At 44.0% G+C, this 25,397-nt stretch overlaps 1 protein-coding gene and 1 long non-coding RNA gene across 4 annotated transcripts in view; one reads left to right on the forward strand and one right to left on the reverse strand.

Moving 5' to 3' along the window:
- The window catches only part of spock3 (SPARC (osteonectin), cwcv and kazal like domains proteoglycan 3), a 62,426-nt gene that overhangs the window by 28,931 nt on the left and 8,098 nt on the right, over nucleotides 1-25,397 (reverse strand). For all 3 annotated transcript variants that reach the window (XM_067441778.1, XM_067441777.1, XM_067441776.1), the window contains one exon: nucleotides 3,151-3,190. In XM_067441778.1, the coding sequence (XP_067297879.1) occupies nucleotides 3,151-3,190 (40 nt within the window). The remainder of the gene's footprint in view (nucleotides 1-3,150; nucleotides 3,191-25,397) is intronic.
- Nucleotides 6,736-18,327, forward strand: LOC137074067 (uncharacterized). The gene is made up of 2 exons (XR_010904887.1): nucleotides 6,736-6,792; nucleotides 18,107-18,327. It is a non-coding gene; the product is annotated as an uncharacterized lncRNA (long non-coding RNA).

Below are 25,397 nucleotides of genomic sequence, written 5' to 3' on the forward strand. Positions count from 1 at the left end.
GTTCCTCCACACCAAACACACTCTCCCATTATGTATTTATGGACCTTGCTTTGTGCACTGGTGCACAGTCATGTTGGAACAGGAAGGGGCCATTCCCAAACTGTTCCCACAAAGTTGGGAGCATGAAATTGTCCAAAATATCTTGGTATGCTGAATATGTATGCGTATATGTCAAATGCTTTTTACAGACATTTATTATGTGATGTAAAATGCAAAGAACTAACTCTTATGACCATGTCTCTGAAAGACAACAGAGCTGAGTTCTACAGACGATATACATACATGAACAGACCGGAAACAGCCTTTCATGAGATTTGAATTCTCTGGTGTAATGCTAATGAGTTTCTTCTTGTTAATAATGCGCACCAAGCTGCTTAATAATGAAAAGAGCCGCTATGAGACGCAGAAAACATTGTTTATACTAGTAGCACGAGCGCTTCACTTGCGTTCAACACGTGTGTGGACACAAAGTGTGATTTCTATTTATAGTGCAGTTTGAAAACCCCTGCTCTACAGTATGTCAATGTCAGTGCATTTACAATGTCTTTTTGATGCTTGAAAAAGTTCATCATTTTCAATAGAGGGACAGAAATCGCTTGGGTTTAATTAAAAACTTAATTATTAATTTTAATTTATGTTTTGAAGATGAACTTAAGGGTTTGGAATAACATGAGGGTGAGCAATTTTCTTTTTTGGGTGAACTAGCCTGTAAAGGTGAACTAGACTTTAAGCGCTATTTTAGCACATTTAGCACCTGGTTAAGCTGGATTGGCCGTGGATTTACTAACATGCCAAGGTTTTTGCACTGAATTACAGCATGCAAAAGTGTTGTAACTCTTTAGTGGATTTGCCCAACTGAATAGCAAATGCCCTTAACTTCTCAACCCACTTACCTCCAAAAAATGAAAAAGTTTTTTTTCACAAAAATGTATCTCAGGTGCAGCTTTCAACAAACATGCATTAAAAAACATACAGTTGAAGATATGCAAATTATAGCCTGTCTGATTTCACTGTGTGTGTAAATAAGGATTCTATTTCTGTTATAGACTAAAATGTGAGCAAAAGAAATGTTCTGAGACGAAAAGAAAGAAAGAGAGAGAGAGAGAATGAAGGAAGAGTAGAAAGGAGGAGAGAGAGGAAGAATAAAATACTTCTAATGCCATTAAGTGCTTTTATAGTCCTAAGAGGCTCATGCACATGCACAGAGGAAGAAAGGCAATATCTCACAAACTTACCCTTCCCTTGTCGAAGCTCAAACACACACACACACACACACACACACACACACACATACACAGCCATAGCCACACTTCGAACGCTCTCTGACCTCACATGGTAAGAGCCTTAGTCAAATCCTGCACAGGCTTTAGGGCTTATCCAATCCCAATCTCCTCCGCACCCTCTGAGTCCATTGTCCGTGTGTGTGTGTGTGTGTGTGTGTGTGTGTGTGTGTGTGTGTGTGTGTGTGTGTGTGTGTGTGTGTGTCTGTGTCTGTGTCTGGGTGTGTGTATGACAAAATTTGTGATTGATTTGTGCATCATCATGTCTGAGTATGATCAGAATCCGGTTTAAATTGCTCTTTTTGACTCACTCAATGCTCTATCAATAGTCATTTGCATAAATATCAAACTTGTGATGAATATTCAAGGCGCTTTTAATGACTTTCGAATATGCATAATCTTGTAAGATTTACTGCACACTGAGAGCTTGACGTGATGGAGAGTCTTAAAAAGCAGTTTTCTCATTTTCTCAGACGGATGTAGCGTGATGATATGGGTATTAGGCCACAGCATGTGATTGTGAATTCGCACAACATATATGCCTGATTAACATCCATTCAACACTGATAACCAGAAAGACGCTATGGCTCAAAGGAGAACAGATACAGATCTTTCCATTTGCAATGACCTCAATAAAATGAGTGGCTTATAACATAAATACATTTCCATCATTAAGGAAATTCTTCTGCCATTTCTACTACTAATAAAGCAGTAAAAAAAAGTTACGATGTTAAGATTTCATGGCTTATTATGTTCTTATAAGTATCCATATACCACAGGACTGTTGAATCTTTTATACCGATTATTTGAAAGAGTTTTCTTTTATTTCTGAAATTAAAATGTCAAAATATTGAATATAAGAGCCATCTATCCTTATAACTACTATTATTATTATACTTATTTTGTGGAAAGGAATACATGGAAAGCGTATTCATTCTAGAAATCATGTATACCACTGCTAAAAAATGTGGGGTCTGTAAGATTTTTATATATTATGTATATAAGTATCTTATGCTTACCAGGGCAGGTCTGTGTGTGTTTCATAAAATAAATAAAAAAATCAGTACAAAAGCAGTAATGTGATTTAAAATTACAATTTAAAATAACTTTTCTATAATATATTTTAATATTTTCAACATTATGATATATTCCAGCAATGGAAAAGCTGAATTTTCAGAACGTCAGAAATTTCAGGTACCTTTACTGTCGTAGGGAATACCTGGACCACGCACGCACGCACACACACACACACACCTACCCATCACAGGAAACATTCTGCATTTTTACTTTCTCAAAAAAACATAATTTAGTATGTTTTTAAGGCCATTTGAATTATGGGGACATTTGATATGTCCTCATAAACCACATTTATTGTGTAATACCAGTGTAATACCCATGTAGTTATTTAAATTTGTGTCCTCATAAACCACATAAACAGGCTCACACACACACACACACACACACACACACACACACACACACACACACACGCACACACGCACACACATTTTTCTCCAATAACAGCTTAGAAATAGCGAGGGTTTGGGTGATGCCTTCAAAATAACATTTTTGGCTGCTCAATCAGTGATGTTAGAAAGAAGTTGTCCACCCAGGCCTTTTTAATTCCGTAAAACCTAAAAAATGTCTTGAGATAAACAAGCGCAATAACTTCACTGTTTAAACAAATAGTCCCGCCTCAAACTCACGCCATTGGTTAAGCAGTTGTTGCTGAGTCTGGCTGGTCACGAAAAAGAATTTTACTAAAAAATAAAAAAATAAATGACATTTCGGCTTTAGAGTTTTCTTTGATTTTAAACTCTGAACACATGAAAAACACAACAATGTTGCTAACTTTGCTTGACAGTCTTACCTTGATCGAATGGTTTTGCTGGGCTCCATGTTCCTGGTTCCTAAAACAGAAGTTGATCAACAGAATTAATCAACCGTCTGCATTCGTTTTCTTTTCTGAAATTCCATGTTATTGTGCATGAAGTAATCACTGCTCTTTGAATTATGCAAGTACATATTTTTATATTGCCTTCCTTGTAACTATACATTCAGCTCAACATTTGCTTACAAGCAGTTACATTCAATGCGCGTTGCACATATTATCATGCAACTACAGCAGTATTAAGGACACATAACACACTTGGAAGGATTTCCTTACAGACAAACAGGCATTAGCAAGACTCAGTTTCAATGGAAAAACAAAGGCACAATCATACAAACCTCCACCTCCTGATTGTAGAGGAAGCATTGTGGAGAAAACAAATAAACATTAGACAGAACATTAAACACAGATCACTTCAACAAAACAAACAGAATAAACAATAGAATATGCCATAAACACAGAAATAATAATGAAATGCATATGTATGACTGGCATTGAGGCTGTTTATACTGGACTGTTTGTTGCCTGTCACATTCAGTAATTGGTTCTCACTTGTATTCATTCTTAATTAATATGTCAGTTTCCATCATATGTCCAATAATATCACAGAATGATATCACAGAACGGTTACACACACACACACACACACACACACACACACACACACACACACACACACACACACACACACACACACACGTCTGGTTCACTATCTTTGTGGGGACTCTCAATAGACGTATCGTACAAACCGTAATTTCTATCCCCTTACACTGCCCCTACCCCTAAACCTGGAAACATTGTGCATTTTTACTTTGTCAAAAAAATGAATCCTGTATGATTTATAAGCCTTTTGAAAAGTGGGGACCACTGTAGGTCATCTCAAGTTTTACTACCATTATGGGGACATTTGGTCCCCACAATGTAATATAAACAAGGGCACACAAACACACACACACACACACACACACACACACACACACACACACACACACACACACACACACACACACACACACACACACACACACACACACACACACACACACACACACACACACACACACACACACACACACACACAGAAACAGATATGACATGGCAAAATTGTGGTCCTTTTGCAATTTAACATTTTTGATGACTGCCATTTCTCTCTCTCTTTTCTGTGTGTGCTTGCGTGTGTGGCATGTAAATGCATCTTGGGATAAGCAACACCACATGAAATCCATTACAGCATCTCTGTTGGTCATTCATAATATCCTTCCCCTACTTTCCCGCTCACAAAGAACTTTATATCTCTCAGCCTCACTGTGTGCTAACACTTCCATTGTTCTTTTTCCTCTTGTTTGTGCCTCTATTCCAGCAGCTAAATACAGTTGCCCCCCAATCTACACCTAGATCTCTCTTGATTTTGTGCAGTTGTTTTTCTGCCAGTCTTTCTTTTCTTTTTCTTTTTTACAGATTATTATATTCATCTAAGACCTACATAGAGAACGTGAGGGAGCACAGGATAGAAATAGAATAGCCTCCATTATGTTGCAAGCATCCTTTATATGAAAGTCATGTGATAGCATGACTGTGTGAAAGAACGGGTCAACTGCAGTCATCCTGTCTTGCTTGTACTTCCGATGCTTTAAACACAAATGTTCACATAGTTTCACCAGAAAGGAAAGCAACACAAAATGTAAAAACTTAAAGGTGCCGTATGTAAAGTTTTTCACTTAACTAAAGAATAAAAATACCATATTATGTTTTCAGATATTTAGGAAACATGCTAAATTCACCTACTTGTTTCTCAGAAAAAAAACAAAGCTACAGTCATTCTACTTTGAAATGTGTTCCGTGTCAGAATGTCTGTTTTTGTTTTAAACATTGCCAGTTTACCCAATAGTATTTCGACACAATCAGGTTGCCAGTTGGCGTAAAAAACAGTGTATTGCTGCCATTGTAGCCAGCAAACAAACTGGGTCCGAGATTGCAGATTCTACCAGACCTAAAAAGCCTCTGTATACATCTAAAAATCTCTATAAAAGAGAGCATATTAAAATACAGATACATCAACTTATTAACTTACTAGGGCTGTGCATTGCCAATAATCTGGCAATATGATACATATCACGATACAGGACAGGGGTTACGATATAATATATTGCGATATTGTAAGAAAAAAAATATATATATATATTTTTTTAGAAAGATTAATTTAAAAGAATAAAGAACACAACCATATGCATACAAAATGACAAGTAACTGTTTTATTTAATTAATATAGTATAATTTATATCACTAATCACTATTTTGTGCAATCAAAGTAAAGGGAAATAGTAAAGTGACTGCAGGATTCTTTATGTGTACATGTTTTATAGGTTCACAGTATAGCAGTTTTTCATTTCTAAACTATTTAGCAACAGAAAGTGCATAGTTCCTTCATTACATGACTGAATGACTGTTTGTTTTATATTTAATACTGTAAAGCTGTTTTCTTTAACGCAGTCTATTGTATAAAGTGCCATTTCAAGGCTGAACTGTAGAGCTGGTGCTTCCATATCCACATCGCTATGATCAGATGCTTTCGTTCTGCTGCCACCGCTGTCAGTTTTGGAGTGTGTTTATTTTGTTCCTGAGAAGAAAATGTGCTATATTCTATCGAAGCGCTTCTCAGCAACGCAGATGACGTCTGGATGCTAAGCGTGCTCTCCGATTGAATGTTTCCCGAGTACTGGATTTTAACTTGGCCTATTTTGCAAACTAAATGACTCTTGTCAATTTCCTTAGTGGCTTCTTTGTAGCTGAAGCCAAATGATTCCACACTTCAGCTCAGTAAACCGCGGGAGCAGAATAATTCTATCGTCTTGTGAGGTTTACTAATGCTAAATGCACACACACACACATTTACCTTGTGCTTCTCCGGCTCCGCGCATCAGTTACGTTCTGAGATAACACATTGCTATCTAGCGGTTGGGTTGTATACAGTCTGTGGATTAATTCAAACACAAAGCCACGAATCTTGGATGTAAATAAATAAATATCGATACAGTGTTTTTGAGAATCAATACAGTATCGCCAAACAAAATATTGCGATACTCACGTGTATCGATATTTTCTTACACCCCTATAACTTACAGTGTGGCTTTCATTGTCAATCGCGCTGTTGCGTGTCCTCAAGCTGGCAACCCGCGTGACCTCTGAGGAGGTGAAGTCTGAAGAGGTGGGGTGGGAAAACAACGATCTGCAATATTTTGAAATTGGACTGCAGTACCTATTTCGACCACTAAGCTGTCAATCCTACATACCGCACCTTTAAGAAGGCATTTTGTGTCGCATTCCTTTCTGTTGAAAGAATTTGAACATTTAAGCATCAGCAGTACAAGTAAGAAAGGAGGACCACAGTTGACCCGTTCTATGTCAGTTTCCATCATGTCTCCAATGAAGACTGATAGTACCAAATGGTTACACACACACACACACACACACACACGTTGGTCTATGTGGTTTACAGGGACTCTCCATAGGCGTAATGTTTTTTATACTGTACAAACCGTATTTTCTATCCCCTTACACTGCCCCTGCCCCTAAACCTACCCATCACAGGAAACATTCTGCATTTTTACTTTCTCAAAAAACGTACTCGGTTACTTTCGTAACCTCGGTTCCCTGAGAGAGAGGAACGAGTATTACGTATGGGAAAAACTCCTTTTCTCGAGAATGTGAAGCAAAACTTTTAATAAAGGTATCTATGTAAAGCGCAGTGAGCTGCACGGCCATAGCCCAGCGCGAGGAGCGCTCTGATTGGCCGGGCTGCGGCAACTGCAGGAACCTATGGTGAGGCGGCTGAGAGGAACGAACCAATGGGGGGCGTTCCAGAAGCCCGCCGAAAAAGGTGCTTATATTTGCATACAGGAGGCTATATAAGACCCTAATTCGCCATAGGTGTCAGGTTTTAAGATCGACTGAAGCGATACCTGAGAAGCATAAACACGGCACGGAACGTAATACTCGTTCCTCTCTCTCAGGGAACCGAGGTTACGAAAGTAACCGAGTACGTTCCCTTTCGAGAGAGGTTCCTCGTATTACGTATGGGAACACAATGTAAAGCGCCGTGTGTGCTGACTGACCCAGTATACCCAAAGCACATGTTATAAACCCCCGAGACACCGACAGAGGCGGCTTATAAGGGGAATGAAGAACCGGAAGAGTCGGTTCGTTTGAACAGCTGATCGGACATAGTCGGATCTTATGATGAATGAATAGTGCTTAAGGACTAATGTGTACAGGCCAAAATGTAAGGCAATCTGTTTGCCAGGGTCAAGATAGAGCCTAGATGGAGAGAAGCCCTGCTTGTAGAGCTGGAACCTCCAACTTGTAGAATCTGATAAAAGTGGACGGAGAGGCCCAGCCTGCCGCCGCACAGATATCTTCCAAAGAAATGTCACACGACCAAGCCCAAGATGAGGCCATGCCTCTAGAGGAGTGGGCTTAAATGCCTGTAGGACAGGTTAGGTCCTGGACCTATATGCTAGTGGGACTGCATCCACTATCCAGTGTGAGAGACTGTTTCATGACAGCACAAACTTTAGTGCGGCCACCGAAGCAATGAAGAGCTGATCCGACTGCCTGAAGGGGGCGGAGCGCTCTAGATACAATCTCAATGCTCTGACTGGGCAGAATATGTTTGCGTCTTATTCTCTCTAAGACGCGGGTTAAGCAGTGCAAAGACCTGCATACTGAAGGGGTTGATAGCACTTTCAGCATAAAACCATGCCTCGGTTTGAGCACAACCTTGAAGTTGCTGGACCCAAACTCAAGACAGGAAGGGCTCACCGAGAGTGCAGGTAAGCCACCCACTCGGTTAACCGAGGCCACAGCCAGCAGAAAAACGGTTTTGAGTGATATGTGCTTCAAGCTCGTGTTCTGAAGTGGTTAGGAGGGGGAACCCTTCACGGCCTCCAAAACCATGGCGAGGTCCCAAATAGGGACCGAGGTAGGGGCAAGGCGAGCTGAATCTCCTGGCCCCTTTAAGAAAACACACAATAAGATCACTTTTCCCTAGTGAATGTGCCGCGATAGGAGCGTGGCTAGCTGCTATGGCGGAGACACACACCCCGAGTATGGAGGGGGGACGACCCGCATCCATTAGCTCTTGGAGAAAGCGAGCGGTTCCGCCAGTTCGCATGAGTGTGCGTCGATGTTTCGCGTAGCACATTGGTTAGAAAACCACTGACCACTTCAAGCAGAGCTGCCAGATAGCAGGGGCTCTAGCTTCCGAAATAGTGTTCATAACTTGTCAGAGAGGTTCCCGGATACCGTTGATGGGCCATACGTGGAGGGCCCACAGCTCGGGATTGGGATGCCAGACCTTCCCTTTCATTGGCAGAATAGGCATGGGGCTGTGTCTGACAGCTGAAACAGTATGGAGAACCATGTGCGGTTCTTCCAAAGTGGGGCTATTAAAAAGCACCGGCTGCAGCTGGATCGCGATCGGAGGGAACATATAGAGGGAGTCTGGGCCAACATGGGCCAGGGCATCCCTGCGTTTGCAGAAAAAATATTGGGCAGCGTGTGCTGTGCAAGCTGAATTGTTTGCGGGTAAAGGGACCATCCCCCTGGGGACATGGGTCCTCTGGATAACATGTCCGGACCCTGATTCAGAATACCTGGCACGTAAGCCGCCCTTAGGGAGCTCAGATTGTGCTCTGCCCATAAAAGGAGATGCTTAGCCATGCAGTGAACAGAGTCTGATCTCGGCTGCCCTAGCGATTTTATGTACATTATCAAGACGTGGTGGTTCTTATGCCGTAAGTCTTGAGTCTATGACAATGACTGTACTGATAAGCCTGCCCCTCGAAGGCGAATCTCAAGAATGGCCTGTAGTGGGGGTGGGGGGTTATCGTAACGTGAAGTATGCGTTTTTCAGATCTATTGAGAAAACCCAATCCCCGGGGCGAATGTGCGCGAGGATTTGTTTCACCGTCAGCACCTTGAAACGAGCGTGTCATAAGTGCTTTGTTCAGATGCCTGGAAAATGGGCCTGAGACCGCCACCCATTTTCGGCATGAGGAATTAGCGACAGTAAAAACCTGACTCGCTAGCGTCGGGTGTACTGTTTTCGCCGCTCTCTCCTTTAACAGTCTCAATGCCTCAGCGAGAAGCACGTGACTGACACTGCTTCTTACAGAGGGCTCGACCACGGCTTGAATCGCGGGGTCTGCGAGCAAAACTGTAGCGAGAACCTCATTTTATATGTTCAACACCCAATATTATATACCAGGAATGGCCTGCCAGGCCTGGGCTCGTAAAGCCAGGGGTTGAATTAGATTCGGGGGCTGGCCGCTTAGTAATAGGGGCCTGTTAGCCGGGTTGCTTGTGCTGTAACACTGCTTGTAACACTGTGGGGATAGTGTTAGTTTTGGCGGTGCAGGCTTTGCAGTGGGCGCACGCCTCACATTTATATTGTGTGTGCGAGAGTGAACTTTGTGAAAAGTGCTTGGGTGCAGGAGTGCAGACTGTAAAGTGGGCACATTTCCTACATAGAAAGCTCTTTTGTGTGTAGTGTAAACAATGTGCAGTGGCGCACAACCTACGTAGAATACCCACGGTGCAAACCAGTGAGCAAATCCACAGGGGTAAACGCACACAGCATTAGTGTGCAGACGAGCGTGTTTAACACAGGCTAGTTGACTGCAATATTTCATCTCCAGTCACTTAACTTAAGGGAACTGGGAGAATGTAAGGAAGTGCGGGTGGTATGTGAGCCATTCCACAATGCCGTTATGCTCTAGTCTAGACTGAAAGCGCGCATGCAGACAAGCGTGTTTGACCACAGGCTAGTTGACTGCAATAAGGCTAGTTGACTTTATATGGTGTAATCCGGCCGCGGCGGGATTTATTTGTGATTTTGTGAGGCTGAATTAACAGTGCTTATGTAGGGGTGCACACTGTGTAGTGGACACTTTGTCTACAGTGTAAAAACCTTTCCAGCCGCCTGAATAAAGGGGACTGGAAGTGATAGAGTGAAAAAAGGGCTTAGCTTGGCAGCCATTTTCCGACGCCCTTATGCTCTGACAGTGAGCGCGTGCTATGACGTAAGCCGCGCTCTAGTCAGCAACGCGCTGTGGAAGGGGCGCGCGCTATCATGACAAGGCAGCCATTACAACTTCCTTGGCAGTAAGCGCGCGCTGCAGCGACATTGTTCTTGACATACCCAACAGCCCGAGCTCGCTCGTCTAACTTACTCTAGTATTCTCTGTCCGCAGCGCTTCAGCACGGCGGCGGTAGAATGAGCACGGCGAGAGCTTCGGCTCGAGTTTGTTTATTCACTCTATTATTCTCTGTCCGCGGCGATAGAGCGACAGGACGAGAGAATTGGAAGCGCGAGAGAATTGGAAGCGTGAGGTAAAACTCTGTCCGCGGCGCTTCTAGCACGGCGAGAGCTTCAGCTCGAGTTTGTTTATTCACTCTAGTATTCTCTGTCCGCGGCGATAGAGCGACAGGACGAGAGAATTGGAAGCGTGAGGTAAAACTCTGTCCGCGGCGCTTCTAGCACGGCGAGAGCTTCGGCTCGAGTTTGTTTATTCACTCTAGTATTCTCTGTCCGCGGCGATAGAGCGACAGGACGAGAGAATTGGAAGCGTGAGGTAAAACTCTGTCCGCGGCGCTTCTAGCACGGCGAGAGCTTCAGCTCGAGTTTGTTTATTCACTCTATTATTCTCTGTCCGCGGCGATAGAGCGACAGGACGAGAGAATTGGAAGCGTGAGGTAAAACTCTGTCCGCGGCGCTTCTAGCACGGCGAGAGCTTCAGCTCGAGTTTGTTTATTCACTCTAGTATTCTCTGTCCGCGGCGATAGAGCGACAGGACGAGAGAATTGGAAGCGTGAGGTAAAACTCTGTCCGCGGCGCTTCTAGCACGGCGAGAGCTTCGGCTCGAGTTTGTTTATTCACTCTAGTATTCTCTGTCTGCGGCGATAGAGCGACAGGACGAGAGAATTGGAAGCGTGAGGTAAAACTCTGTCCGCGGCGCTTCTAGCACGGCGAGAGCTTCGGCTCGAGTTTGTTTATTCACTCTAGTATTCTCTGTCCGCGGCGATAGAGCGACAGGACGAGAGAATTGGAAGCGTGAGGTAAAACTCTGTCCGCGGCGCTTCTAGCACGGCGAGAGCTTCGGCTCGAGTTTGTTTATTCACTCTATTATTCTCTGTCCGCGGCGATAGAGCGACAGGACGAGAGAATTGGAAGCGTGAGGTAAAACTCTGTCCGCGGCGCTTCTAGCACGGCGAGAGCTTCGGCTCGAGTTTGTTTATTCACTCTAGTATTCTCTGTCCGCGGCGATAGAGCGACAGGACGAGAGAATTGGAAGCGTGAGGTAAAACTCTGTCCGCGGCGCTTCTAGCACGGCGAGAGCTTCGGCTCGAGTTTGTTTATTCACTCTAGTATTCTCTGTCCGCGGCTGTAGCGCGACGGAATGAGAGAAGAGTGGGAACAACTCTGTGGCAGCGGCGGAAGAAGAGCCGCGGCGGCGGCAGAGTGAAGAGAGCTTCGGCTTGAGTGTGCTCATGTCCTCTAACATTCTCTCTTTCCGCGGCGCTATTCAGCGCGACGGGACGAGAGCAGAGGGAGAGTGAGAAGAGCTCCGTCTTTCCGCGGCGCTTAACGACGCGGCGGAACGAGAGAGTCCTCGAGTAGAACAAGCCTGTAAGCTCTAGAAGTGGCGTTGCAGCGGCAACACAAACACATATAACACTCAACATAGACACAGTTTAAAGGATATATAACGCCGGATGGCGTAGCTGGAACGGCAGAGAAGGCGGAGAGGGAGTCCGTCGTCCTCAGCTGCAGGTTCCGCTGGTGCCTTTTCAACGGCGGTGCTTCTTCCGGAGACCAGCGAAGGTATCGCTGAAGGAGATAAAATCTGACACCTATGGCGAATTAGGGTCTTATATAGCCTCCTGTATGCAAATATAAGCACCTTTTTCGGCGGGCTTCTGGAACGCCCCCCATTGGTTCGTTCCTCTCAGCCGCCTCACCATAGGTTCCTGCAGTTGCCGCAGCCCGGCCAATCAGAGCGCTCCTCGCGCTGGGCTATGGCCGTGCAGCTCACTGCGCTTTACATAGATACCTTTATTAAAAGTTTTGCTTCACATTCTCGAGAAAAGGAGTTCCCTTTCGAGAGAGGTTCCTCGTATTACGTATGGGAAAAACTCCTTTTCTCGAGAATGTGAAGCAAAACTTTTAATAAAGGTATCTATGTAAAGCGCAGTGAGCTGCACGGCCATAGCCCAGCGCGAGGAGCGCTCTGATTGGCCGGGCTGCGGCAACTGCAGGAACCTATGGTGAGGCGGCTGAGAGGAACGAACCAATGGGGGGCGTTCCAGAAGCCCGCCGAAAAAGGTGCTTATATTTGCATACAGGAGGCTATATAAGACCCTAATTCGCCATAGGTGTCAGATTTTATCTCCTTCAGCGATACCTTCGCTGGTCTCCGGAAGAAGCACCGCCGTTGAAAAGGCACCAGCGGAACCTGCAGCTGAGGACGACGGACTCCCTCTCCGCCTTCTCTGCCGTTCCAGCTACGCCATCCGGCGTTATATATCCTTTAAACTGTGTCTATGTTGAGTGTTATATGTGTTTGTGTGTGTGTTGCCGCTGCAACGCCACTTCTAGAGCTTACAGGCTTGTTCTACTCGAGGACTCTCTCGTTCCGCCGCGTCGTTAAGCGCCGCGGAAAGACGGAGCTCTTCTCACTCTCCCTCTGCTCTCGTCCCGTCGCGCTGAATAGCGCCGCGGAAAGAGAGAATGTTAGAGGACATGAGCACACTCAAGCCGAAGCTCTCTTCACTCTGCCGCCGCCGCGGCTCTTCTTCCGCCGCTGCCACAGAGTTGTTCCCACTCTTCTCTCATTCCGTCGCGCTACAGCCGCGGACAGAGAATACTAGAGTGAATAGGCGAACTCGAGCCGAAGCTCTCGTCACTATACCGTCGCGCTGAGGAGGCGCCGCGGACAGACGGAGTTTTTCCTCGGACAGAGTTTTACCTCACGCTTCCAATTCTCTCGTCCTGTCGCTCTATCGCCGCGGACAGAGAATACTAGAGTGAATAAACAAACTCGAGCCGAAGCTCTCGCCGTGCTAGAAGCGCCGCGGACAGAGTTTTACCTCACGCTTCCAATTCTCTCGTCCTGTCGCTCTATCGCCGCGGACAGAGAATAAGTTACTAGAGTGAATAAACAAACTCGAGCCGAAGCTCTCGCCGTGCTAGAAGCGCCGCGGACAGAGTTTTACCTCACGCTTCCAATTCTCTCGTCCTGTCGCTCTATCGCCGCGGACAGAGAATAATAGAGTGAATAAACAAACTCGAGCCGAAGCTCTCGCCGTGCTAGAAGCGCCGCGGACAGAGTTTTACCTCACGCTTCCAATTCTCTCGTCCTGTCGCTCTATCGCCGCGGACAGAGAATAATAGAGTGAATAAACAAACTCGAGCCGAAGCTCTCGCCGTGCTAGAAGCGCCGCGGACAGAGTTTTACCTCACGCTTCCAATTCTCTCGTCCTGTCGCTCTATCGCCGCGGACAGAGAATACTACAGTGAATAAACAAACTCGAGCCGAAGCTCTCGCCGTGCTAGAAGCGCCGCGGACAGAGTTTTACCTCACGCTTCCAATTCTCTCGTCCTGTCGCTCTATCGCCGCGGACAGAGAATACTAGAGTGAATAAACAAGCTCGAGCCGAAGCTCTCGCCGTGCTAGAAGCGCCGCGGACAGAGTTTTACCTCACGCTTCCAATTCTCTCGTCCTGTCGCTCTATCGCCGCGGACAGAGAATAATAGAGTGAATAAACAAACTCGAGCCGAAGCTCTCGCCGTGCTAGAAGCGCCGCGGACAGAGTTTTACCTCACGCTTCCAATTCTCTCGTCCTGTCGCTCTATCGCCGCGGACAGAGAATACTAGAGTGAATAAACAAACTCGAGCCGAAGCTCTCGCCGTGCTAGAAGCGCCGCGGACAGAGTTTTACCTCACGCTTCCAATTCTCTCGTCCTGTCGCTCTATCGCCGCGGACAGAGAATACTAGAGTGAATAAACAAACTCGAGCCGAAGCTCTCGCCGTGCTAGAAGCGCCGCGGACAGAGTTTTACCTCACGCTTCCAATTCTCTCGTCCTGTCGCTCTATCGCCGCGGACAGAGAATACTAGAGTGAATAAACTAACTCGAGCCGAAGCTCTCGCCGTGCTCATTCTACCGCCGCCGTGCTGAAGCGCTGCGGACAGAGAATACTAGAGTAAGTTAGACGAGCGAGCTCGGGCTGTTGGGTATGTCAAGAACAATGTCGCTGCAGCGCGCGCTTACTGCCAAGGAAGTTGTAATGGCTGCCTTGTCATGATAGCGCGCGCCCCTTCCACAGCGCGTTGCTGACTAGAGCGCGGCTTACTTCATAGCACGCGCTCACTGTCAGAGCATAAGGGCGTCGGAAAATGGCTGCCAAGCTAAGCCCTTTTTTCACTCTATCACTTCCAGTCCCCTTTATTCAGGCGGCTGGAAAGGTTTTTACACTGTAGACAAAGTGTCCACTACACAGTGTGCACCCCTACATAAGCACTGTTAATTCAGTCTCACAAAATCACAAATAAATCCCGCCGCGGCCGGATTACACCATATAAAGTCAACTAGCCTTATTGCAGTCAACTAGCCTGTGGTCAAACACGCTTGTCTGCATGCGCGCTTTCAGTCTAGACTAGAGCATAACGGCATTGTGGAATGGCTCACATACCACCCGCACTTCCTTACATTCTCCCAGTTCCCTTAAGTTAAGTGACTGGAGATGAAATATTGCAGTCAACTAGCCTGTGTTAAACACGCTCGTCTGCACACTAATGCTGTGTGCGTTTACCCCTGTGGATTTGCTCACTGGTTTGCACCGTGGGTATTCTACGTAGGTTGTGCGCCACTGCACATTGTTTACACTACACACAAAAGAGCTTTCTATGTAGGAAATGTGCCCACTTTACAGTCTGCACTCCTGCACCCAAGCACTTTTCACAAAGTTCACTCTCGCACACACAATATAAATGTGAGGCGTGCGCCCACTGCAAAGCCTGCACCGCCAAAACTAACACTATCCCCACAGTGTTAAAAGCAGTGTTACAGCACAAGCAACCCGGCTAACAGGCCCCTATTACTAAGCGGCCAGCCCCCGAATCTAATTCAACCCCTGGCTTTACGAGCCCAGGCCTGGCAGGCCATTCCTGGTATATAATATTGGGTGTTGAACATATAAAACGAGGTTCTCGCTACAGTTTTGCTCGCAGACCCCGCGATTCAAGCCGTGGTCGAGCCCTCTGTAAGAAGCAGTGTCAGTCACGTGCTTCTCGCTGAGGCATTGAGACTGTTAAAGGAGAGAGCGGCGAAAACAGTACACCCGACGCTAGCGAGTCAGGTTTTTACTGTCGCTAATTCCTCATGCCGAAAATGGGTGGCGGTCTCAGGCCCATTTTCCAGGCATCTGAACAAAGCACTTATGACACGCTCGTTTCAAGGTGCTGACGGTGAAACAAATCCTCGCGCACATTCGCCCCGGGGATTGGGTTTTCTCAATAGATCTGAAAAACGCATACTTCACGTTACGATAACCCCCCACCCCCACTACAGGCCATTCTTGAGATTCGCCTTCGAGGGGCAGGCTTATCAGTACAGTCATTGTCATAGACTCAAGACTTACGGCATAAGAACCACCACGTCTTGATAATGTACATAAAATCGCTAGGGCAGCCGAGATCAGACTCCGTTCACTGCATGGCTAAGCATCTCCTTTTATGGGCAGAGCACAATCTGAGCTCCCTAAGGGCGGCTTACGTGCCAGGTATTCTGAATCAGGGTCCGGACATGTTATCCAGAGGACCCATGTCCCCAGGGGGATGGTCCCTTTACCCGCAAACAATTCAGCTTGCACAGCACACGCTGCCCAATATTTTTTCTGCAAACGCAGGGATGCCCTGGCCCATGTTGGCCCAGACTCCCTCTATATGTTCCCTCCGATCGCGATCCAGCTGCAGCCTGTGCTTTTTAATAGCCCCACTTTAGAAGAACCGCACATGGTTCTCCATACTGTTTCAGCTGTCAGACACAGCCCCATGCCTATTCTGCCAATGAAAGGGAAGGTCTGGCATCCCAATCCCGAGCTGTGGGCCCTCCACGTATGGCCCATCAACGGTATCCGGGAACCTCTCTGACAAGTTATGAACACTATTTCGGAAGCTAGAGCCCCTGCTATCTGGCAGCTCTGCTTGAAGTGGTCAGTGGTTTTCTAACCAATGTGCTACGCGAAACATCGACGCACACTCATGCGAACTGGCGGAACCGCTCGCTTTCTCCAAGAGCTAATGGATGCGGGTCGTCCCCCCTCCATACTCGGGGTGTGTGTCTCCGCCATAGCAGCTAGCCACGCTCCTATCGCGGCACATTCACTAGGGAAAAGTGATCTTATTGTGTGTTTTCTTAAAGGGGCCAGGAGATTCAGCCCGCCTTGCCCCTACCTCGGTCCCTATTTGGAACCTCGCCATGGTTCTGGAGGCCGTGAAGGGTTCCCCCTCCTAACCACTTCAGAACACGAGCTTGAAGCACATATCACTCAAAACCGTTTTTCTGCTGGCTGTGGCCTCGGTTAACCGAGTGGGTGGCTTACCTGCACTCTCCGTGAGCCCTTCCTGTCTTGAGTTTGGGTCCAGCAACTTCAAGGTTGTGCTCAAACCGAGGCATGGTTTTATGCTGAAAGTGCTATCAACCCCTTCAGTATGCAGCTCTTTGCACTGCTTAACCCGCGTCTCAGAGAGAATAAGACGCAAACATATTCTGCCCAGTCAGAGCATTGAGATTGTATCTAGAGCGCTCCGCCCCCTTCAGGCAGTCGGATCAGCTCTTCATTGCTTCGGTGGCCGCACTAAAGTTTGTGCTGTCATGAAACAGTCTCTCACACTGGATAGTGGATGCAGTCCCACTAGCATATAGGTCCAGGACCTAACCTGTCCTACAGGCATTTAAGCCCACTCCTCTAGAGGCATGGCCTCATCTTGGGCTTGGTCGTGTGACATTTCTTTGGAAGATATCTGTGCGGCGGCAGGCTGGGCCTCTCCGTCCACTTTTATCAGATTCTACAAGTTGGAGGTTCCAGCTCTACAAGCAGGGCTTCTCTCCATCTAGGCTCTATCTTGACCCTGGCAAACAGATTGCCTTACATTTTGGCCTGTACACATTAGTCCTTAAGCACTATTCATTCATCATAAGATCCGACTATGTCCGATCAGCTGTTCAAACGAACCGACTCTTCCGGTTCTTCATTCCCCTTATAAGCCGCCTCTGTCGGTGTCTCGGGGGTTTATAACATGTGCTTTGGGTATACTGGGTCAGTCAGCACACACGGCGCTTTACATTGTGTTCCCATACGTAATACGAGGAACCTCTCTCGAAAGGGAACGTACTCGGTTACTTTCGTAACCTCGGTTCCCTGAGAGAGAGGAACGAGTATTACGTTCCGTGCCGTGTTTATGCTTCTCAGGTATCGCTTCAGTCGATCTTAAAACCTGACACCTATGGCGAATTAGGGTCTTATATAGCCTCCTGTATGCAAATATAAGCACCTTTTTCGGCGGGCTTCTGGAACGCCCCCCATTGGTTCGTTCCTCTCAGCCGCCTCACCATAGGTTCCTGCAGTTGCCGCAGCCCGGCCAATCAGAGCGCTCCTCGCGCTGGGCTATGGCCGTGCAGCTCACTGCGCTTTACATAGATACCTTTATTAAAAGTTTTGCTTCACATTCTCGAGAAAAGGAGTTTTTCCCATACGTAATACTCGTTCCTCTCTCTCAGGGAACCGAGGTTACGAAAGTAACCGAGTACGTTTTTCCCATACGTAATACGAGGAACCTCTCTCGAAAGGGAACATCATTTAGTATGTTTTTAAGGACATTTGAATTATGAGGACATTTGATATGTCCTCATAAACCACATTTATAGTGTAATACCAGTGTAATACCCATGTAGTTATACAAATTTGTGTCCTCATAAACCACATAAACAGGCTCACACACACACACACACACACACACACACACACACACACACACACACACACACACACACACACACACACACACACACACACACACACACACACACACACACACACACACACAACTATAATAAAATATATGGTCATTTTTCTTGATACTGTGTTAAAATAGAGTTTGAATCCTCAGTCCAGTCCTAATGAATCCTTGCCTATATGAAATTAATTCGATTAAATGAGGCAGTTGAATGAATTTAACTGATTCAAAGAATTTAATTGTAAATCATTTTTAATTAAAGATCCCCTGTGGGGAAAATCAAGTTTTTAATGTTGTTAATATGTGTATATGGCATTTTTAAGACAAAACCATGTGCCAATTTATATAAGCCAACACAATTGCTTAGTATGTTCTCCTTAAAACTGCGGTGAAAAAAGATGGACTCAAAAACACAGTTAGAAATCACTGGTTTCTTACATCACAAACTACCTTGAAACCAATCACATCAACCTGCAGGTGGCTTTCGCATATAATTATGGCTGCTCTGAAACGGGAGTCTCAAGAGAAGCCAGGCTCTCTGTATATTTTTCTGGAGATATGAAAAATCAGGTACATATAGCAATATAGTGGATGAATTGTGTATATGATGTATATTACAATGTTATGATGAACTATACTGACGTAAGTTGATCAAAGCATTTCGAATGATGCTGCTTTTTAAAAGGCAGCGGTCTAATTCTGTGGTGTTGAACGGGAACATGGTTCATGTAACATTAGCAACACATTATTAGCTGTTCGATAACCTAGTCCAGCCAAAGGCTAATCCTATCAATTATCATTATGTGTCCAACGTTGTAGATAGTGATACATAAAACATATTAGCATTTTGAAACACCGACTTGTAGACAACCCTGTAGGGATAAAATGATTGACTACAGTGGGACTTTAAATGCGTTTATTTATTTAAAGTTATATTTCTTAACACTCAGTAGGAAACCATATACTGACCTTCAAGTAAATATTTACTGGATATATTCCTGAATTAAACAGCATTTGAACTATTTACTATTTTTTCCTGGCCTGGATACGTGTTTCATTCCCTTCTGCTTAATGTATGTGATTTTGTGTATGTGCGTGCTGCATGCTCCATTAAGCCATCGAGCCATTCTACAGCTCTGATATTGAGAGTAATCTGTGCTCCTCTATTGTCTGCTGCTTCACATCTCTCACAATCAAGAGAAGGAACAACCCTCCAAACCAGAGTAAACATCTGCTCTGAAATCACTGGAGTGGGTTTATGAAGTCTAGACACAATGAACAGCAGACCAGAAGAAGAGGCCCATTAACGATGTTGGCTCTGAGCTGTTACAAGAAATGCCCTTATAATACCAGACTACTTCTTAGCTGATAATAATTTGACAATTAAGGCAAGATTCACAATGCAGAGAATATTACTGTCTGCTGTTTCTAGCTTGACAGTTATAACAATTTATTTATTTTATTCAGATTATTGTGTATACTATACCATTGTATTGTACATTCCATAATATATTTTATGTACGGTATTTATTCTGTTTATGATTGTTATTCCACTGACATTACTTCCCATGTCGCATTTCATTGTGCATAACAACACAGTATATTTTAAGACTACTAAGGGTGTATTTAATCCAAAGGGTTACAAAAAGGTTAACTGCATTCCATTACAGTATCTGTACTTGTACTAATTGTACTAATGCAATAAAAATCCACTTAAGTTTATATAACGAAAATAAGAACATTTTCAAATATTTCTTAACACACTTTAAACTATGAAAGGTGCACTTTAATTTTAAAGGTTTAATTCACCCAAAAACGAAAATTCAGTTATTAATTACTCACCCTCATATCGTTCCAAAACCGCAAGACCTTAAGGTTACAACGTCAACAGTGTAGAACAGTGGTTCTCAAGCCTGTCCTGGGGACCCCCAACCAGTGCACATTTTGCATGTCTCCCTCATCTAACACACCTGATTCAAATCATCAGCTCATTAGTAGAGACTGCAAGACTTGAATTGGGTTTGTTTGATGAGGGAACATGCAAAATGTGCAATGGTGAGGGGTCCCTAGGACAGGTTTGAGAACCACTGGTGTAGAAGACTGACACAGAAGAGAAGAAATTGTTGAATAAAGTTATTTTTTCTCGTTGCTTCATAAAATTAAGATTGGACCACTGCTGTCACATGGACTATTTTAACAATGTCTTTCCTAACTTTATGGACCTTTAAAGTGGTCATTAAATTGCTGTCTATGGAGGGGTCAGAGAGCTCCTGGATTTCATCAAAAATCTCTTCATTTGTTTAATGAAGATGAACAAAGGTCTTACGTGTTTGGAACGACATGAAAGTGAGTAATTAATGACAGAATTATCATTTTTCAGAATCATTTTTGGTTGAACCAACCCTTTAAATAAAAGTTTGGAGGTTGACTCTGGAGAAAGTTGGCGACTTCTGCTGTTGCACCTCAGTATGCGCTGACCCCGCTCTGTAATTTTACATGGCTTACTAATTCGTGGCTGAGTTGCTGTTGTTCCCATTCTTCCATTTTGTTATAATACCACAAACAGTTCACTGTGGAATATTTAGTATAGTGAGGAAATTTCACGAATGGACTTCGTAGGTGGCAACAGTCCCACGCACAGTCCCATGCTTGAATTCACTGAGTTCATGAGAGCGACCCATTCTTTCACAAATGTTTGTAGAAGTGTCTGCATGCCTAGGTGCTTGTTTTTACACACCTGTTGCCAGGGAAGAGATCAGAACACCTGAATTCAGTGATTTGAAGGGGTGTCCCAATGCTTTCGGCAATATAAGCAGCACATTTTAAATAACAGTTAGCAGTTGGTACTAGAAGATTTAAAAGTAACAGCTTATTGAATTGCCATAAAATGTCCTTCTGTATTCACCTGTAACCCCACGCCTGTTTGCCTGATCCTTCCTGTGCCAAAACTAAATTGCTTTTCAGGGATTTATAAAGGCACATTATATTTTATTGTAAATGCATCTAAATCTATAGTGAATAATTAGAGTGTGAAATACTGATCACTGGTTTAATTTAAACGGTTCAAATGATTCAAATACACATACACAAACAGATTACCATAGAACACAATAAATCATGTTTAGTTCCACTATAATCACTTTAAGGGCATTTCTCCACATACAGAGGGATTTCCTTGGAAATTATTAAAAGGCTTTCAAGCATATGTTAAATAAATAACTAATAAACATTAATCTGTTAATACTAAATACAACGTTAAATCAGTGACAGTGGACAGTGTGTACAGCAAAATCCCATTCTTATCATCACCACGCACATTTACTGTAGCATATTGAGGAGCAGGTCTGTGTGTGTGTGTGTGTGTGTGTGTGTGTGTGTGTGTGTGTGTGTGTGTGTGTGTGTGTGTGTGTGTGTGTGTGTGTGTGTGTGTGTGTATGTGTGTTTGTGTGTCTGTGAGGGCGGCCAGCATGACAGCAAGGCGGCTGTTCCCTCATGCAGAAAGTGCCGGAAGCGTCTCACCCTTCTGACATCATTCATTCTTTATGATCCTCTGCACCCCCCACCCCCCACCCCCTCACTCTCTGTCCAGTCTTTAACCACATACGCATTCAACAAGGGCACCACAAACAGGCACATACAGGCACAACCATACAGAGAGAGCAGAAGCTACATACAATCTGAACAGAATCAGTCTCTGCCACTCTAACACCAGATGCTACGTGATATGAGCGATAAAAGCGATCTCTTTAGGGGCTTTCAAGCTGACAGCGATTTACAGTGACAAAGCGGCCTGAAGTCATTCATTTTTAAAGAGAGTTGACAATTTCCGGCAAGATGAGTGACAGCGACTGTTGCCAATGCTTTATGCAAATGAGAACCGATTTGAGTGACTCCCATTGGGACTGCAGACTGTGATCACTGCTTTGTTGAAGAGAATCTGAAATTGTAGCTTTTAAGTTTAGTCAGCTATAAATCTGAGTACTATTTAGACTATAGTTAAGCTGCTCTTTTGAAAAAGTTGTTAGCTCACGAAGATAACAAATGTTTTACTTATTCTTTCAACTAGTGTGTTTGGACTTGGGACCCATGAAGGGCCTTAGCACACTTCCAAGGATGTTGCAAGTTCTATATTAATAAACATTTAAAAAAAATCAATTCAACAAGAGTTTTTTTAACCACGCGTATACACACATTTTTGGGGTTGAATCTGGCGAGAGATAGCGCATGCCTCAATACTGTGCATGCGTCATTCGTGTGTGTATGTGTACAAGTGAAAAGCAGTATACATTACAAGGCTTTGTGTTCGACAGTGTGTGTACGAACATGTACGTGTAAAAAAAAAAAAACATACAGTCTTGTTCAAAATAATAGCAGTACAATGTGACTAACCAGAATAATCAAGGTTTTTAGTATATTTTTTATTGCTACGTGGCAAACAAGTTACCAGTAGGTTCAGTAGATTGTCAGAAAACAAACAAGACCCAGCATTCATGATAAGCACGCTCTTAAGGCTGTGCAATCGGGCAATTAGTTGAAAGGGGTGTGTTCAAAAAAATAGCAGTGTCTACCTTTGACTGTACAAACTCAAAACTATTTTGTACAAACATTTTTTTTTCTGGGATTTAGCAATCCTGTGAATCACTAAACTAATATTTAGTTGTATGACCACAGTTTTTTAAAACTGCTTGACATCTGTGTGGCATGGAGTCAACCAACTTGTGGCACCTCTCAGCTGTTATTCCACTCCATGATTCTTTAACAACATTCCACAATTCATTCACATTTCTTGGTTTTGCTTCAGAAACAGCATTTTTGATATCACCCCACAAGTTCTCAATTGGATTAAGGTCTGGAGATTGGGCTGGCCACTCCATAACATTCATTTTGTTGGTTTGGAACCAAGACTTTGCCCGTTTACTAGTGTGTTTTTGGGTCATTGTCTTGTTGAAACAACCGTTTCAAGGGCATGTCCTCTTCAGCATAGGGCAACATGACCTCTTCAAGTATTTTAACATATGCAAACTGATCCATGATCCCTGGTATGCGATAAATAGGCCCAACACCATAGTAGGAGAAACATGCCCATATCATGATGCTTGCACCTCCATGCTTCACTGTCTTCACTGTGTACTGTGGCTTGAATTCAGAGTTTGGGGGTCGTCTTACAAACTGCCTGTGGCCCTTGGACCCAAAAAGAACAATTTTACTCTCATCAGTCCACAAAATGTTCCTCCATTTCTCTTTAGGCCAGTTGATGTGTTCTTTGGCAAATTGTAACCTCTTCTGCACATGCCTTTTTTTTAACAGAGGGACTTTGCGGGGGATTCTTGAAAATAGATTAGCTTCACACAGACGTCTTCTAACTGTCACAGTACTTACAGGTAACTCCAGACTGTCTTTGATCATCCTGGAGGTGATCATTGGCTGAGCCTTTGCCATTCTGGTTATTCTTCTATCCATTTTGATGGTTGTCTTCCGTTTTCTTCCACGTCTCTCTGGTTTTGCTCTCCATTTTAAGGCATTGGAGATCATTTTAGCTGAACAGCCTATCATTTTTTGCACCTCTTTATAGGTTTTCCCCTCTCTAATCAACTTTTTAATCAAAGTACGCTGTTCTTCTGAACAATGTCTTGAACGACCCATTTTCCTCAGCTTTCAAATGCATGTTCAACAAGTGTTGGCTTCATCCTTAAATAGGGGCCACCTGATTCACACCTGTTTCTTCACAAAATTGATGACCTCAGTGATTGAATGCCACAATGCTATTTTTTTGAACACACCCCTTTCAACTAATTCAACTAATTGCCCAATTGCACAGCCTTAAGAGCGTGCATATCATGAATGCTGGGTCTCATTTGTTTTCTGAGAATCTACTGAACCTACTGGTAACTTGTTTGCCACGTAGCAATAAAAAATATACGAAAAACCTTGATTATTCTGGTTAGTCACATTGTACTGCTATTATTTTGAACAAGACTGTATATATATATATATATATATATATATATATATATATATATATATATATATATATATATATATATATATATATATATATGAATAAAATATTGCAATATTTTATTGAGCCGTTTCTTTTAACATTTCAGTTACGGTGTGTACAGAACAATACAATCTCTAGTCCAGTGTTGTGTTCTAACAGACACCTGGTAGAAAGTAACACGATTACAGCAATTAACTCCAGGAAGATAAAGTCATTTTATGCAAAACCATAAACAGCTATCTTCAGATCAAGCATAATAACAGGAACAATAAATCATCTTTGGGGAGAGTTTTATCGTGCTAACTATCGAACGGGACAGTTTGAAAGCTGTTTGGTGCATCCCTATTTTAAATCAGATATTTTCATCCTGCTTTGGTGGGCTGCATAGCCCTGCCCACCATCAAATTTAATTGGCTCAAAATAACTCCACACATAACTTTACATTAAACATCAAATATTTTCTGACCGTCTGTAACCGTGTCATGTCACACAAGTTCAGTTATCTTCATGATCAGTATCAGCTGTGTTAGATTTTGTTGAGGAAGAATGAATGTACAGTATTAACATCAGTCAGACACAAGTTTGCCTGTGTTTGTCTGTCCACGTGGATTGTCCTAAGGGCTATTTTCATAAACATGCCATAATTTCTCCTCTCTCTCTCTCTCTCTCTCTCTCTCTCTCTCTCTCTCTCTCTCTCTCTCTCTCTCTCTCTCTCTCTCTCTCTCTCTCTCTCTCTCTCTCTCTCTCTCTCTCTCTCTCTCTCTCTCTCTCTCTCTCTCTCTCTCTCTCTCTCTCTCTCTCTCTCTCTCTCTCTCTCTCTCTCTCTCCATTAGCTCAAGGCCTGGAGCAGACTGCCAACCTCCATTCCATTAAGAGGACAAAGAAAAAGAGGGTGAATGAGAGAACAGAGCGATATACACAGAGACAAAGATGCAAGGATGAAAGGGAGAAAGAAAGAGATACAATTCAGGATATGAAGTATGAATTGGTTATCTTTAGTTAATCTATATTCTTCAACACAATCTCTTGTCTCCATATGTTAGTACAGGAGTACTAACAGGAGTACAGGAGTGCTCCTCTGAATTCCCCTACCGAATGGATTAAAAATTTGCATTACAAATGTCCAAAAGCCAAACAGTAATTTGACCT

Source organism: Pseudorasbora parva, chromosome 4 (assembly GCF_024679245.1).
Source record: "Pseudorasbora parva isolate DD20220531a chromosome 4, ASM2467924v1, whole genome shotgun sequence".
Taxonomy (NCBI): Eukaryota; Metazoa; Chordata; class Actinopteri; order Cypriniformes; family Gobionidae; genus Pseudorasbora; species Pseudorasbora parva.